This window comes from Labeo rohita, chromosome 2 (assembly GCF_022985175.1).
Source record: "Labeo rohita strain BAU-BD-2019 chromosome 2, IGBB_LRoh.1.0, whole genome shotgun sequence".
Classification (NCBI taxonomy): Eukaryota; Metazoa; Chordata; class Actinopteri; order Cypriniformes; family Cyprinidae; genus Labeo; species Labeo rohita.
Genome location: NC_066870.1, coordinates 18283824 through 18297273, shown reverse-complemented (window position 1 = coordinate 18297273; position 13450 = coordinate 18283824). Strand labels below are relative to the sequence as shown.

The following is a 13450-nucleotide window of genomic DNA, read 5'->3' as shown; positions in this document are numbered from 1 at the left end:
AAATATCCACAGCGAAAACCCAGCACATGAGGAAAACAGGCTATTTCAATGTCCTTCTCAAGCTTTTGTAGTACTTGGGATTGGTCTAGAGCAGAGGGTTTCACATTTTGATCGCAAGGACCAACATATATAATAATAAAAAACTTTTTCACTCCCATCCTCCTCTGTCTCTCACTTCACTTCCTTCTCTATCTCCATATTATCTGAATAAAGGCTAAAAGTGGTAAAAGTTTTATATAAAGTTAAATATTAAAAATTAAGTCTGGGGTCCGTAAGACTTTTTATTTAATATTTTTATTCCGCTTTGATGCATTATATTTAACAAGTGTCAGTAAAGACTTTTTTAATAACCTTCTATTCATCAAAATAATCCTGTCAAAATGTGATAAGTCATAAGTCACCAAGTCAGCACATTAAAATGAATTATGTGACACTGAAGACTGGAGTAATGATGCTTTCATCACAGGAATAAATTACATTTTAAAATAGATTTGAATAGAAAACAGTTATTTTAAATTGTATTACCATTTAATAGTATTATAGTTTTCCCCCCTGTATTTTCATCACATAAATGGAACCTCGGTGGTAGACTTCATTAAAATATTTAATACACACTTAAAAAAAATCTTACTGACCCCAAACTGTTGTCTATGTTTGTACATTTGCAAATTATTTATTTATGTAAAATAAATGTGTGATAATGAGAGTACTAGCTACGTAATTTAATTACAAAATAAATGTAACTGTAAACCAAATGTGTAATTAAATTACAGTAACTTATGAAAATGTTAACAATCACAAATTGGGTTATATCAGAATATTTTCACACAAACCCACGTACAGATTTACTAGATTTTTTTCCCCAAATTGCACTGACTGCTCTAAAATATGAGAGACACCAATGTTTCAGGAGTTCAGGGCACAGAATAGGACACAAGTTTATTTGATAACTGTTTTATTTTCTATTTGGGTTGATGTATATGCTTTATTTTTTAAGATTAACATTTTTTTTCCAAAGCATTGTTAGATGCCAGTGTTTCCTGTCATAGCTACGCAAAGATTTGATTTCAAAAACAGTATCATAGCTATTAAACTATTTCTTGTTATTTTTTATATCTATATTTAATCTCAGAAGATTAAAAAGAGGTGCTAAAGTTTGATTTTGTGGTGGCTGTACTTTAAAATGTAATTATTATAATCTTAATTCAAGTAATGAAGGATTTTGAAAGTCTGACAGTAATCAGTGAGTACTAGTGCTTTAAATGTTTGAAAATGATTAACAGTTAAAAACATTCATTAAAAATGTTGAAAAGTAATCAAAAAGTAATCAAATTTAATCAGTTACATTAGTTTAACAAAGTAATTGAAATAGTAACACTACTTTATTACATTTTAAATACGACCCAAATTCCAGAAATGTTGGGACGTTTCGTGAAATGCCATAAAATGGCTGCAACACACTCCAAAAAGTTGGGACAGAGGCTAAATAAAAAGGTTATAGAATATCCAAATTAAAAACTGTTTTGAAACACAGTAAGCAGGTGAAATGGAAATAGGTGAGGATATCATGTTTGGGTATAAAAGGAGCATTTCAGTCTTTAAAGTGAAGCTGGATTATGGCTTATCACTTTGTGCCAAATTACATGACAAAAGCATCAAACAAATCGAAAATCACATTTCTCAATAGAAAATCACAAAGAATTAATGTCCGTCACGGACTACCTCACATAATATTGTGAAAAGATTCAGGGAATCCAGAAAAATGGGCAAGTGTAGGGCAAGGCAAGACACCTCAGGTAAATGTGCATGACCTTTGAGCCCTCAGATGGCATTGCATAAGAAACCGTCATGCTCCAGTGCTAAAAATAGCCACATGGGCTCAGGAGTACTTCAGAAAAAATGCTGTCACTTAACACATTCTGCAGCTGCATCAATAAATGCAACTTGAATTTCTGTTACTCTAGCAGAAAGCTATAAATTCATTCTGTGCAGTGATGCCATGTGGTTCTCTGGGCCAGAGCTCATCTCAGACGATGGAAATGTGTGCTGTGGTCAGACGAGTCCACTTTTCAGCTTGTTTCTGGGAAAAATGGATGTTGAGTTCTCAGTACCAAAGACCAAAGGGACCATCCAGACTTTCATCAGCGACAGATGCAAATGCAAACGCCATCAAAATTACATCTTTCATGGGAAGTCCATGGTTATTAGATCAAGACAATGCCAGGTCTCACTGTGCATGTGCTACAACAGTGTGGTTTCATAGACACAGACTAAATGTGCAACACTGGCCTGCCTGCAGTCCAGATCTGTCTCCTTTTGAAAATGTATGACCAGTTATAAAAAGGAGAATCAGACATTGACAATCACGGACTGCTGAGCATCTGAAGTTTTTTATCAAGCCAGACTGGACAACAATTTTGCTTGCAAAACTTCAAGTATTAATATCTTCAATTCCCAAACAATTAAACATTGTAATTAAAGAAGTCCACTTCCAGAACAACAATTTACAGATAATGTACTCAGCCCCTTGTCATCCAAGATGTTTATGTCTGTCTTTCTTCAGTCATAAAGAAATTGTGTTTTTGAGGAAACCATTTCAGGATTTTTCTCCATATAATGGACTGATATGGTGCCCCGATTTTGAACTTCCAAAATGCAGTTTAAATGATCCCAAATGCGGTTGTAAACGATCCCAGCTGAGGAAGAAGGGTCTTAACTAGCGGAACAATCGGTTGTTTTCATTAAAAAATAATAATAATAAAAATTAATCTCAAACGTTCATCTTGTCTTGCTCTGCCTGAACTCTTTGTATTCTGACTCAAGACAGTTAGGGTATGTCGAAAAACTCCAAACGTATTTTCTCCCTTAACTTCAAAAATTATTTCAAAATCATCCTACATCGCTGTAGAAGTACCGACCCAGTCTTTGCAAAGTGAACATGCAAAGAAGATCAAACACCCTTAACAGAAAAGGTAAAACAGCGATATAGGACGATTTTGAAGTTGAGGGAGAACATGAGATGGGAGTTTTTCCACATACCCTAACTGTCACGAACCGGAACAAAACAGAGGAAGGAAGAGCAAGACAAGATGAGCGTTTGACATTAAAAAGTATATAAATTGTATTATTTTTATGAAAATAACCGAATCTTTTGCTAGATCCCGGCTGGGATCGTTTGAAGCCGATTTAAACTGCATTTTGGAAGTTCAAACTTGGGGCACCATATCAGTCCATTATATGGAAGAAAATCCTGAAATGTTTTCCTCAAAAAACATAATTTCTTTACAACTGAAGAAAGAAAGATATAAACATCTTGGATGATAAGGGGGTGAGTACATTATCTGTAAATTGTTGTTCTAGAAGTGGACTTCTCCTTTAAAAGGAAAGTTGATGTGGCACACTGTTAAACATGCCTCTGTCCCAAGTTTTTGGAGTGTGTTGCAGCCATGAAAATCAAAATGTGTTGATATTTACAAAATCAAATTAAAATTTGGCCAATGAAAACACTGGAAATTTTCTCTATGTATTTCAGTCAATTAAATAAAGGTTAAAGAGAATGAACAGATAACATCTTGATTTTATGGCATTTCACGAAACGCCCCAACTTTTCTGGAATTGGGTTGTAGGTAATAGGCTTATTACATTTTAAAATAATAATCTTGTAATCTATAACCTTCTCAATACTGATTATGTTGTTTTCAGAAAAAAATGACTGGCTTTTATTTATAGTACATATTGTATAAACTATTATTATTTTGAATTGAAATTAAATTTACATATGAAGCTGACAATGCATCTGTTTTTTCTAACCACTATTAGTGTACTGTTAGATGATTTTAGGATCTATACTTAAATTTTCTATAGATCCCTGGAAAAAGAAAAATCCAACTCTTGTCTAGAGTTTGTCATCTTCAACCTGAACATCCCTCCCCCAGTGCCCCATTGCCCATCCCAGGTCATTGTGTATTCTTGTGGCATGTTCACCACACCGGATCCTAGGTTCATTGGAGAGCACCCAACCTCAACCGCCGGCAGCTGTGTAGAAGACGCCTGTCAAGATGTCATCACAGCCGATCAATACGGGCGGAGAGATGGAAGTCCGGGGGTTAAGTCTGACCAGGTCTGATGGACGTGTTCTTTTACCAGCAGACAATCGAGATCAGCCCCCACTTCCCAGTGATAACCTCTCAGATCCATCTCTCATCGCTGACCCCGCCGACCCTGCCGCAAAGCATCAATCCCCTTAGGGACCGTGACGCCCATAGAGCTGCCGGCATCCAAACAATCCTCTCGTGGAGTGGCTGAAAGGAATCGGGAGCGGGGGAGTCCGAAGGCCCTTTCCAGCCCTGAAACAAAAGCCTTCACAATGCAAGACCAGGGCTGGGAGCTTGCATTAAAATCAGTTTGGGGGGACAGGGGTAGAAACACAGAGTTGAAGGGTATCTTTGAACTTTTTCGCCTGCTCTTTGTGCCATCTCTCCCGCTCTCTCTCTCTCTCGTGTGCGGAGACAACACTGCGGCGTGTATGATAAGCAGCGCTACGCCCTGCTGATTTAGGGGGGTTTGGGTGGAGGGGATGTTGACTCAGAACGACGCCCCCTCCGCGCCTGCTCCGCTCCCTTTCAGTCTGAGCTGTCAATCAGGGAATAATCAGCAGTCAAATGAAAAGCGTGTAGGATCTGTGGCAATCTCCATGGGAGAAAGGAAGGCCCGTCCGGCCGCTCTGCAAATGGGGGATGGCTGCTGATGGACAGTGCGGCTCTGCGACACAAAGCCAGCGAGAGCTCAAAGTCGCCGGGCTCTCTGTACTGTACACAGGTGGCTCCCGGCCCAGCCACATCTGCCTACGCCACAGCCTCCCATGTCAGGAATTGTAATTACCATATAAATTATTGATTTGCTTGCCTCTGCCTGTTTTCTCCCGGCATCTTCCCGATACAAGTCTTTCATGTTATCTTATTAAAACAGCTAGGTGGTTGACGTGAAACTAGATGTTTTTTGGTAAAATCTACTTTAAATTTGGTTTTGCCACACCAAATTGTCTTCACCGGAGGACAGTGAGACAAACGCACGAAGGACGAGTTTCCCATTTAAACCCACCGGTTTAAAGCTTTGTGAGGTTAATGGGACTAAGCTGTTGGATATTTCTCATTTAGGAAATGCTAAGCTTTTGAGATTAAAGCGTCTTTTTCTATTTCTCTCACAAACTATTTAAATGCCCTGTCATTTTTGTCTAAGGACGCAGAAAAAAAATCAAACGATAGAACTGAAATAACCAAACAAATAGTATGAAACAGGAGCTCGGAGCACTCGTAAAGCACTCATTTTTCTCAGGTTTTCTCAAGTTTCAGTGTGAGCCAGCGTCTCTTTTGCTTCCCTGGAGCTCTTTGTGTTCTCAGAGATCCTGAGAAGTCATAGAAAGTCTCTGTGATTGGCTGATTGACCCTGTCAGTTTGATAATGCCTGCCTGTCATGTTCACAGCCGGTCCACAAATGCACATGAATGGGTCAATCTGGTGGAAATGAACTAATTACAAAGTAAACAATCCATGTGCTAATCAAAATAACTTTGGAATTACGTATAGTAATCACTCAGATTGATTTAATTAAAGATGTACCTCTGTGTCTGTGACTGTCATTAATCCTGTTTACCCAGCATTTGTTGACTAATGGTCCAAAAAGGTGACTATAAGTAATTAACAGCAAGTTGTGGCCTATAATTACTACACAAAATATGCGTAGGTTTTATTGTAGTCATTATTTTTCATTCATAAACTTTAATCAATATCAATTAAAAAATTATAATGGCATTATGTTAAACGTAAAATGATGTTCCATTTACCCTTAAAATTGTGTAAACATCAAATGGAAATTTATTTTGGACTTCATTTTGGGCCCAGCAAACCTCCAAGCGGGCCATAAAATGACTAATTTTTATTAGTCTTTTTATTGTATTAATTCAAATAATATAAAACAAGCACTAAAATGAGCTAAGACAACTGAAAATCAAGTTTTCTTATTTGGATTCACCTCCTCAACAATGAAATATGTTGCAGTGTTGCTATTATTAACTAAAATAAAAACTATTAAAACCATTTTTATTAATGAAAATAAGATTAAATAAAAATAAATAAATAAATAAATATTGAATTACAAACAAAAGATAAAAACTGATTTGGAAATGTTGTATTAACTAACTGAAATAAATTTAAGTCGAAGTACTAAAATTACTGATTGAAATAAAACCAAAACTGCACTGTAAAAAACAATTTGTTGAGTCAACTTAAAATAATATGTAACTTGGCTGCCTTAAAATTTTAAGTGACAACTTAGATATTTGAGTTGAATCAACTTGAAATTTTAAGGCAGCTGGGTTACTTACCTATCTATTAAGTTTAGCAAACACAAATATCTAAGTTGTTAGTACAATTTAACATTTCAAGTTAACTAAACTTATTTTAGTTGACTGAACTTAAAATTTTAAGGCAGCAGGGTAACAAATTATTTTAAGCTGACTCAACAAATTGTGTTTTTTTATTTTTTACAGTGTGGAAGAAGGTAAATTAAAAGTATTTAAAACTATTTTTAAAAATCAAAACTGGTAACACTTAACAATAAGGTTACATTAATTAACATGAACACAGAGTAAACAATACTTCTGTAGCATTTATTAATCTAAATGTTAATTTTAACATTTACTAATGCATTATAAAAAAAAATCAGAAGTTGTGTTTGTTAACATTACTTAATGCACAGTGAACTAATATGAACAATCAATGAACAACTGTATTTTTATTAACTAACATAAACAAAGATTAATAAATAGTGTAATAAATGTATTGTTCATTGTTTGTTCATATGTGACCCTGGACCACAAAACCAGTCATAAGTAGCACGGGTATATTTGTAGCAATAGAAAAAAATACATTGTATGGGTCAAAATGATCAATTTTTCTTTTATGCCAAAAATGATTAGGATATTAAGTAAAGATCATGTTCCATTAAGATATTTTGTAAATTTCCTACCGATAAATGTATCAAAACTTAATTTTTGATTAGTAATATGCATTGCTAAGAACTTCATTTGGACAACTTTAAAGTTGATTTTCTCAATATTATAATTTTTTTTTTTTGCACCCTCAGATTACAGATATTCAAATAGTGGTATCTTGGCCAAATATTGTCCTATCATAACAAACCATACATCAATGGAAACCTAGCTTTCAAATGCGTAAATCTCAGTTTAAAAAATGGACCTTTATGACTAGTTTTGCGGTCCATGGTCACATATATGTTAATACATTAACTAATACTAACAAATGACTTATTGTAAAGTGTTACCCAAAAACTATTAGAAATGACAAAAGCTCATAACAAAGTAACTAAAAATTTATTTAAAAAGAAAACTGAAAATATAAAAAAACTATGGTGGCATATAATACTATAAATAATTATACATAATAATTATAAATAATACAAAAACTACAAAAATAACACAAAAAGGTAGCCTTATTTTAAAAGTATGATTTCTAGGAAATCCTGGAGAAGTAAATTAATAAAATCTTGAAACTCCATTAGCATTTACATAAAGTATTCATATATTTCTGGTTAGGCCAAGCTCTTATTCAGTAAATCATGAACGGTTAAAAAGTCACATAAATTCTTCCATTTAAAAAAGGGGTATCCCTAAACAGCATTCAGTGCTTCAATTTCAGCAATCCTGAAACTAAAACTAGAACTAGAGCCTGTAAACTAGAAGTATCAGGCCTTCGAATACGGTTGGAGTCAAAAAAAACTGCGACAGAGTAGACTTTCACTTCTCATTTCACTTCTCAAAATTCACCACACACCACTTCTGAAACAGCACTGAAAATACACACTTACATATATAATAGTACTCGTGTCCAGGTCGGAACTCAAAACCAAGCGAGAAGGGGGTGAAGAGCTGAAACTTCTCCGAGAAGCGCAGGGGTCCGTCGGGACTCTGGGGCCGGTTACACTCCCACCGCTTGAAGCCCCTCATGCGGTGCTCACAGGTAAGATAACCATCATGGTTCACCATGAAAAGGATGTAGCGCTCCATGCGACTGTGAGGCTGGGGCGTCTCATAGTACGGACAGTACACGTCCAGGTAGTCGTTGATGCTCACGGCCACCGTATATTCGCCCTGCCAGAACCTGCAACGAAGATTCAGAGCATTAGATCGCTGAAGCCAAACATCAGGATGACTGGCATAACTCCTGTACACGGACAATTGAAATATTCTGTAGCTCAGCTTTTTATTTGGCCTCCATTCAAACCGAACAACAGCAAAGAGTAAAGTTTTACACACAAAGGCTAAATCTGTTAGGCAGAAAATCACAGGGAACACAACAGAATAAGCTGGAATGAATAACCACAATGCATATTTTCTATCTAGGTCACCATTATGCAGAGAGAGAATGGCAACCAGAACACACAGAAAACTAAACTCTCGCTGTAATACTGTAATGAGAAGAGGGGTGTTTGAAAAAAATCTCTTTGACTAGGGCTTAAAATAGACCTCTTTAAAAACAACTTAGTTTGCCTTTATTCATTTCTCTGGGTTAGTGCAGTTGCAACATTTATCAATAAAAATGTTGATTATGCTCACAAAAACCTCAAATTTAGTCAGTGACTTGATTCCATATAAATCAAACTTCATATTAAATCGCACCCTTAATCCAAGCTTTGAACCACAGCGGCACCATAAAAGAAGTTTTCATGCTTCGCATTCGATTTTCTCTCTACATAGTATGCGTTTCATGAGAATGCAGCTTTCAAAGTAGAAGAAAAAGAAAGGGAGAGAGGGAGAGGGAACGGGAACGGGAGGAGAGGCAAAAGATAGCATGAGTGAATCAGTTTGAAAGTCAGTGTGACCTACAGAAGCTGCGAATGTGTGACAGTACTATGATGTCAGAGTCCTGTGAGTATATGCTTTTGACTGCAAAACAAATAGCGGCTGACAAAATAAAAAATAAAATAAATGCACTGAGGTTTTTACACTTAACAAATGTGCCAATGAAACGAGATGACACTTTTTAAAGATATATATTCTGAAAACAAGTTTTTTTTTTTTTTGGCACATTTATGGGTGAATCTCAGAAAACCTGTCAATGATATGTCATTGAAAAAAATGAAAGAAAAAAACAAGAAATCACACTTTGTGAAATAAAAATTAAACACCTTTTTCTACCATCAAGAATGACTGCATTATGACATTTCGCATTATTATAATGCTAAAGAACTCATTGTCACTAATGTAATTAAAGTATTATTTATATTGTAGTATTTATACAACATGTATTTTGTACATTACTGTACTGTAATACTACAAAAAATTATGAGTTTTCATGTCTGTGTTACAGTAATGTGAATAAAGAGAACAAAAAATGAAAAAACCCAAATGTGAAACATCTAGAAATATTATAGAAAAGTAATGCCTTTGTAAATGTACAAAAAGCTTAACTTCCTCTATTCTATATATAGTTAAGGTCAAAAGTTTACATACATCAATCTGCAAAATGTTAATTACTTTGCCAAAATAAGAGGGAGCATACAAAATGCATGTTATTTTTTGTTTAGTACTGACCTGAATAAGATATTTTACATAAAAGACATTTACATATAGTCCACAAATAATAGCTGAATTTATAAAAATGAACCATTCAAAAGTTTACATACACTTGATTCTTAATACTGTGTTGTTACCTGACTGATTCACAGCTGTGTTTTTTTGTTTAGTGATAGTTGTTCATGAGTCCCTTGTTTGTCCTGAACAGTTAAACTGCCTGCTGTTCTTCACAAAAATTGTTCAGGTCCCACAAATTATTTGGAATGATTTTGAGATCCATCTTTTCACACTGAAGACAACTGAGTGTTAAACTATTACAGAAGGTTCAAACACTCACTGATGCTCCAGATGGAAAAATTATGCATTAAGAGCTGGGGGTGAAAACTTTTGAACAGAATGAAGATGTGTACATTTTTCTTATTTTTCCTAAATATCATTTTCTTTTTTAATTTAGCCCTTCAGGAGCTACAGAAGATACCTACATGTTTCCAAGAAGACAAAATAAGTTAAATTTACTCTGATCTTCAAATTCAAAAGTTTTCACCCTCCGGCTTTTAATGCATCATGTTTCCTTCTGAAGCATCAGTGAGTGTTTGAACCTTTTAATTTTTCTGGATTCCGTTTTCTTTTCCATTTTCATTTTTCTAGGCTCTGTTTTAAAGGTTAAATAAAAATATTTGATATTCATCAAAAAGCATGTCTACTTAATTGAAATCATGAAAACGTACGCAATTTAGCAGCAATTTATGAACAGTTTAACGAAAATTACATTCTGTGTAGCCTTTTTTTCCCTCTGTTCTCAATTAATTTTCTAGATTCCATTTTATTGCTTTCATTAAATTAATGTATTTATTATAATTCATTAAATTTAATAATCAAAACATTAAAACGTCTAATTAATTGATTTAATTTAAAAATTAGAATTTTTTCTAGTTAAAATCTCCTTAATAAAATTTTATTTTGACAGGTTTCTGTTTGTATATGACGTGACGGTAAAATGCTCATGAAGTGACTCTCAAGGCAGTTCTACAGATTGTTTATGCGTTTATGTATTCATATATTGAGGTGGCAAAGGCTGAAAACACAGTGAGTGTCAAGTGCACTTAATTATGTGAGTAGCAAACAAAACAGTACGTCTGCGCCATTCATTCACACAGACACACGCAGAACATATAGGATTTAAATAGTTTGCAGTTTAATAATCACAGACACAGAAGTCCATATCACGTTTAGATTTAAATGTACTGACCTACTTTTGATTCATTCTTCCAAAATTTGGCAAATTCCGTGACATTCCGTCTTATACAGTAAATTCTATTATTATGACCGGATTCTGCAATTCCGTCCGCATTTTCCGCATCGAGGAAATCATATGGCCCTACAAAATGTTTGTGTCCTTATATGTGAACTCTTCCTTTTTCCTAAATCTTCCTTTTTTACAGAGCAGCTTGTATCTAAGCGAAAACAGCGGAAAGCACTCACACCTCTGTAAGCGAGGAAGCACCTTCAGGCACTGGTCCATTTGCCTTCAGTGTTCAGTATAAGGTCCTGTCCTCTCATCTAGACAAGCTGCCCTCTCCCGCACCTGCCTGTCTGTCCTTTAACAAGACAAACTATTGGCACGGTGATTTCCTCACAGCGCACCCCACATCAAGTGCTTTCTTAAAGGCTGCTTGTTTTGCCCTCGGTTAATGGCTCTTTCAGATGTTTGCGCTCGCGTTCACGCACACACAAACACTCGCGCACCATAAAACGTGCCGTAAATTACTTCCATGTGGCGGAACATCTCTGGATATGTTACTGTAATTCGGCTCTCACAGTCTAAATCAGCTCCACCTGTTGTAGATTAGCCACACTCCCAAACTGTTACCTCAGTTCCATCTCTCCACAGCCACGTTTACATTAAGTGGACAAATGTATTTTAGGTCCTTTCAAACAAGTCCAAGTGACTTGTTTGTCTAATCACTTGTTTATACTATCAAAAGGAATAAATCTCCCGAAAGTTTGGAGCTCCTGACCTTCAACGTAAACGTTCCGGAGATATTTCTTTCTAATCAAGCATGAACAGATTACCGAGGGGACATATATCAGTTTGAGCCGAACATCCCAGCATATGTTGAGGGATCACAACTGTGTGTGTGCGTGCATGAAACCCATCCTTCACTATCTTTCCAGGAACACATTTCTCCTGTTGCGTCTGACCTTCTCAGACTCTCCCATAGCACATCGGGAACTTGTTTATGGTTCATGGTGAAATATCGATCTGTGAATTTACAGTGGCTTCCATAACCTCATTAAAAATAACCGCTGATTGGTTCCATCGCCAAACACAATAAATGGATTTTTTTTTTTTTGGGCCGCTGGTTCGGGCGGGTGGTGGTGCGAGTGTTAACGGACATGATGAGGAGACAGCTGAATCATAAACAGACTGACGCTCGTGCCCAGAAATATCAAAAAGATATCTCTCATGTACATACGCGCGCGCGCACACACACACATACACCTTCCTGCTTTCCCAAACAGGCGGAGCATCATGGAGAATTCTAAACAAACACACTTCAGTTCCTCACAGCATGCCGCTCCTCATTCACCTGCTGTCGTCTTCCCTTTGTCTCCTAAAACTTTGATATTCAGAAGATCTTCACGTTCCAATATCTGAAGCAGCTTTTAGGCAGAGACCTTGACAGATCTAAACTGGTGAAAATATGCAACAATACCGGAGATGAACAGTGATATTCTGGTAAACATCATTTGAGAAAATTTGAAGCGTTGCTCACACACTAAAGCTTTGTGAAGGACGTAAATGCGCACAAACGCCTGATTTTTTCATCTTTAACCCTCTGATGCATGCATAATTCAATCCCAAAGGAGAGAAACATCTTCATGTTTCTTTTTTTTCAAAACAAGAGAATAATTATTCTCAATTTTCGTCTTCTTTTATCAAAGTAATGTGTTTTGAAAGAGTTCACTGCAGATTTCTGAAAATATGAAAGAATACTTTTGACAATCATGTTGAATTTGTTGTTATGAATAAAAACACAATGACAGTAAAGAAGACAGACAATATAATATAAACTTCTTTTAAACTTGCAATTACACATATTCATATAAAAAAAAAGAGAGAGAAATATACATGCAATTGTTAATATCAACATTATGAAATGCGTTAAAAAATTACATTAAACCAAAAGTTTCCCCAGCTGGGCTTCACATAAAAACTACAGTCAGTTTGTGAGTTGACAAAAAGCTGATAATGAGTTAAATCATAAAAATATGAGCACTAAAAATAGATATTGTTTACCTGCATGTCAGTGTGACCATTAAGCAACACTTAACTAAACATAAATTATTTAAATGGTAATTTCCTCATAAATATTTCAGGTAAGTATATCATGTCAAAGGAGTATGGCTGATAAAGATGTTTGGGAATCCCTGCATTACATGAACAAACATTAATAAGGATGAAATGAACAAATGTAACCTAAGTCTTCAGGTTAAAAATTTTCAGAAGAAAGAAGAAAGAGTAAATGATATAACGAAGACAAAGAAGAATCAGGGAGAATCAATAAATTATGAATGATTTAATGCTATTGTTCACACAATATGTAACTGTAATCTGATTATAAGCTTTATAAAATGTAATAGACTCAGATTTTTGGAATCTGATTACATGTCTTCAGTTACTACTGAGCTCTTTCTGCATGTAACTTCAGAATCTCAGTGGTTAAAAATGGACAACATGCATCAGCGGGTTTAACTAATATACACTAGTCAAAAGTTTTTGAACAGTAGGATTTTTTATGTTTTTTAAAGAAGTCTCTTCTGCTCACCATGTCTGCATTTACTTGATCCAAAGTA

The 13450-nt window shown here is 35.4% G+C and overlaps 1 protein-coding gene across 2 annotated transcripts in view; it reads right to left on the bottom strand.

Moving 5' to 3' along the window:
• The window catches only part of efna2a (ephrin-A2a), an 88956-nt gene that overhangs the window by 5864 nt on the left and 69642 nt on the right, over nt 1–13450 (bottom strand). For both annotated transcript variants that reach the window (XM_051097207.1, XM_051097215.1), the window contains exon 2: nt 7885–8177. In XM_051097207.1, the coding sequence (XP_050953164.1) occupies nt 7885–8177 (293 nt within the window). The remainder of the gene's footprint in view (nt 1–7884; nt 8178–13450) is intronic.